Source organism: Engraulis encrasicolus, chromosome 12 (assembly GCF_034702125.1).
Source record: "Engraulis encrasicolus isolate BLACKSEA-1 chromosome 12, IST_EnEncr_1.0, whole genome shotgun sequence".
Classification (NCBI taxonomy): Eukaryota; Metazoa; Chordata; class Actinopteri; order Clupeiformes; family Engraulidae; genus Engraulis; species Engraulis encrasicolus.
The window spans coordinates 16,846,182-16,850,555 of NC_085868.1; the positions used below are offsets into that span (position 1 = coordinate 16,846,182).

The window sequence follows — 4,374 nt, forward strand, 5'->3', positions numbered from 1 at the left end:
TTCCACACGAGATTCTGACCTGAATTGAAGGCCAGTCTGGGCTTGTGGTCCTCACCACCCTTCTGTCTGCTGTCTGCCCCCCCCCTCTCTCTCTCTCTCTCACTCTCTCTGCCTGTTACTGTTCTCTCTCTCTCTCTCCCTCTCTCGCTCTCGCTCTCTCACACACACACATACACACACACACACAGTCACGCACGTAGCCTATACTTGAATAGCACATAGCAGCAATTAAGCGTTGTGAATTACAGTTTTTCTCGATTGGTTTGGCTAATTTCTCAAAACTGAGATGACATTCTCAAAACAACACAGACAAATCTCCAAACCAACTTACAATTCCCAACAGAATGGCATTTTTCATTGCTTTCATCAAATTTCAAATGCTTTGTACATGTCTCAAATGTTTAGTACATCTCTGCAGATGGCTATGTACAAGTACCCTACAGTTGACACATTGAGCATACATGTAGCACATTTTCCAAATAAATTGACCTTTCTTTATCTAAACGAATTAGACCATTCTCAGTCTAATGGTTGCCCTCTCCAAAACATGTCAGCATGATATCATTGTGTGAGTCATCATATGCAAAGTAGTCTACACAATTGTCAAAACAGTCAAGGACATAATATTTTAAGAATTTCTTTACTGTAAACTGTAAAAAAAATTCATGACAGTGTTCAACAGGCCAGATGATATTGTAACTTTACTAGTTTGTAGAAAATAATTTTACAACCGTGTATACTACAGTTTCCTCTGTTATTTGGCTAATTTCTTGACATTTTTTCAAACAGCATTCTGTGGAAGGAATTTAGTTTCGACACACAGGTAAACTGTTTTTGGAGTGATATGAGCAAGTGATGAGGATCCATGGCGTTATGCTGAACCATCCAGTTTATTTTGACAGAATGACTAAATGAATGCAAATGAGCCAAACCAATTGAGAAGGATATATGCCATTTTTATGGTACTGACTATTTATGTGGGAGAAGGTTTAGTGCTGATGCAAGAATGAGCTGTTTTGGGAGGTATATGACATTTTGCTAGTTATCTGAACTGTTGTGCAGAAGTGTAAGAATGTTTAGCCAAATGACCCAACATTTATAGAAATGTCATCTCGGTTTCAAGAAATTAGCCAAACCAATCGAGAAAAACTGTAAGGCTCCTCACCTTTAGAGACCCACCATGTTTCAGCAGGCACGTAGCCGCCTGTAAAGGTCACCCTCTCCCATAACACTTTCTCAGCCCAAATGTGAAGTGTGCCGTCATGCACGCTGAAAGCTTTTACTGTAACCTCCTCAGTATTACACATAAAGCTCTATGTGGACGAGCAACATCTCAATCCTGCTGTACTAGGCAATACCTCAGCAAAAGTCTGAGGATAGATAGATAGATAGATAGATAGATAGATAGATAGATAGACGGACGGACGGACGGACGGACGGACGGACGGACGGACGGACGGACGGACGGACGGACGGACGGACGGACGGACGGACGGACGGACGGATGGACTGACGGAGAGACGGACGGACGGACGGACGGACGGACGGACAGACAGACAGACGGACGGACGGACAGACAGGCAGGTACTGTAAGTAGGAAGGTAGGTAGATAGATAGATAGATAGATAGATAGATAGATAGACACACACACACACACACACACAGAGGCAGGATCCCCTGGCCCCCAGCCTCACCACTTGGGGGGGGGGGGCTGCCAGTGGCTTTCGATTGCCAAACATCTTGTAGGGGTCCCGTTCTACGATATTTCGTTGGCCCAACACCTCTGACACATCCCCCCAATGTCCCAATACCAGTGCTCCGCCCCTGGGAAGGTTCCTGGCCTGGACTGGTAACCTGCCATACATTGTATGTGTATTTCCTGGTGGGCCACAAGTCCTCAAGGGCTAATGCTGTTGGGTGTTGTGCATTTTCTTCAAGACTGGTCCTCAATTTAGGGAGCCATGCAAAAACAATGTCTTCTTCTGGTCCCAGTCCAATTACAAGCTTGATGTGACAGCCATGCAACATAAAATTATACTGTACATCATAAAAACAAGTGAAAATGTCAAGCAAGGAAGTGCAACACATGTGTGAACATAGTCATTTTAATTTACAGCTCATTTATGTTCATGGAATTAACATTATTAACATGGAAAAATAAATGATGTTCTACAAGTGAGGAATAATTTGATGAATAATTGATTTTGAGTGCAAATCTTAACTTTGTGTGCTCCAATATAACGTCTGGCTTATCACAACATTAATTATGATGATAACACCATCGCTGAATTACGGTAGCCTAGATACCAGCGGGTGTCAATATAATCCATGAGGATGGAACCCATAATCCCTGCTAATGTGGATAACGATTTCAAATGTTCAAAAAGCAATGAGGGTTATGAGAAGTGGTAATAAGGCCATGTCAATTTCCCAGATCATTACTACGTTTCCGCCGGGCAGATTGCTGCGGTGTGTGTGTGTGTGTGTGTGTGTGTGTGTGTGTGTGCGTGTGTGTGTGTGCCTGCGTGCGTGTGCGTGTGTGTAGGTGTGTGTGTGTGTGTGTGTGTGTGTGAATGTGTGTGTGTGTGTGTTGTTGTGGAAGGGGTTGAGTGTGTGTGTGTGTGTGTGTGTGTGTGTGTGTGTGTGTGTGTGTGTGTGTGTGTGTGTGTGTGTGTGTGTGTGTGTGTGTGTGTGTGTGTGTGTATGAATAGCACACATCTATCCATCAGTGTGATCCTCCGCACACCATCCTCCCTCCACATACACACACACACGCACGCACGCACACACACATACGTACACACACACACACACACACACACACATTTAGCCACACACACACACACACACACACACACACACACCTCCATCATCACCATCCCCACTACCACATCAATCCAATCCTTCAGTGTGGCTTCCAACACCCACCCACCCACACACACACACACACACAAACACACACCTCCATCTTAACCCTCCCCCCCATACACACACACACACACACACACACACACACACACACACACACACACACACACACACACACACACACACACACACACACACACACACATACTTCATAAGTGTGACGGACCACCTCCACCTCCATCCCACACACCCCACCCCTATACCAGATGAGTCCACCCCCAGCAGGTAGTAGGTTGAAAGGGATGGGCATGGCATGGGGATGGGGATGGGGATGGAGAAGGCGGAGGATGTTTTAGCCTCTGGTAGCCATGTCAGAGAGAATCCATTACTGTGAGACGTAGCATTCCCGTGACCTTTCCCTGATTGCAGCGGTGCTGGCCCAACCTGTGCCCACCTGAAGCTCATTAAGCCAGCTTAACCTTTCACCGCTGTGGAACACACTCTCTCTGTCACACACACGCGCGCACACACACACACACACACCCGCACACACACACACATACACACACATGTGCGAACGTACGCATGCAGGCAGGCACGCATACACGCACACGCACACAATCTCGCCATCCACCATAGACAGGCTGCCAGCATACAGTAGGAGAAGAGGAGACACAGGGCTCGCTCTCTCTCTCTCTCTCGCTCTCTCTCTCTCTCTCTCTCTCTCTCTCTCTCTCTCTCTCTCTCTCTCTCTCTCTCTCTCTCTCTCTCTCTCTCTCTCTCTCTCTCGTCCCACATACCTTTGTGAAAACAATGGTGCATGCTCACTGATTTCTCCATAAGAAGAGTGAGTTGCGGAAGGCCATATTGTTTGATGGTGCTATATTTATGTCGCTGAATATAGAAGTCCGGAGGAAGGGGTGTAGGAATGGAGGAGGAGGAAATGAATAATGTAATGAATGGTGGACAGGGGGCAAAAGAAAGAAAGAAAGAAAGAAAGAAAGAAAGAAAGAAAGAAAGAAAGAAAGAAAGAAAGAATTTATTAAATACTTTATTTACAAAGTTGCATATTACATTTTGCGGTTAAAACCACACTCCAGCCAGAAGTAGGTGGGTTAATACATAAATAATTACCTATTTAATTCTAAACATTGTGCAAATGCCAGGTGTCAATTCGTAACTGAGCACCATGCATGTTCAAAAGCATCAACATTCGTAAAAGATTTATAGAAATTAACCGCCATTTGTATTCTTAGCAAGGAGAAAAGGAACACGTGACATTAAAATGTGCTGTCAAGAGCAAGGGGGAGGAGAGATCCCTAATTGAATTACAGTAACAATGTGATGCCAAAGACAGCATGGCCAAGAACGAACTCACCATACACAGACACACACCCTGATGCTGAGCAAGAGGAAAGGAAAGGAGAGAGAGGAAAAGAGGAGAGAGAAGAGGAGAGAAGAGAAGAGAAGAGAAGAGAAGAGAAGAGGAGAGGAGAGGAGAGAAGA

At 45.1% G+C, this 4,374-nt stretch overlaps 1 protein-coding gene across 1 annotated transcript in view; it reads left to right on the plus strand.

Moving 5' to 3' along the window:
* LOC134460363 (contactin-associated protein-like 5) overlaps positions 1 to 3,326 on the plus strand; it is a 185,956-nt gene extending 182,630 nt beyond the window's left edge. Inside the window, exon 19 of the mRNA XM_063212796.1 lies at positions 3,298 to 3,326. Coding sequence (XP_063068866.1) covers positions 3,298 to 3,326 — 29 coding nt within the window. The remainder of the gene's footprint in view (positions 1 to 3,297) is intronic.
* Positions 3,327 to 4,374: the final 1,048 nt, after the last annotated feature.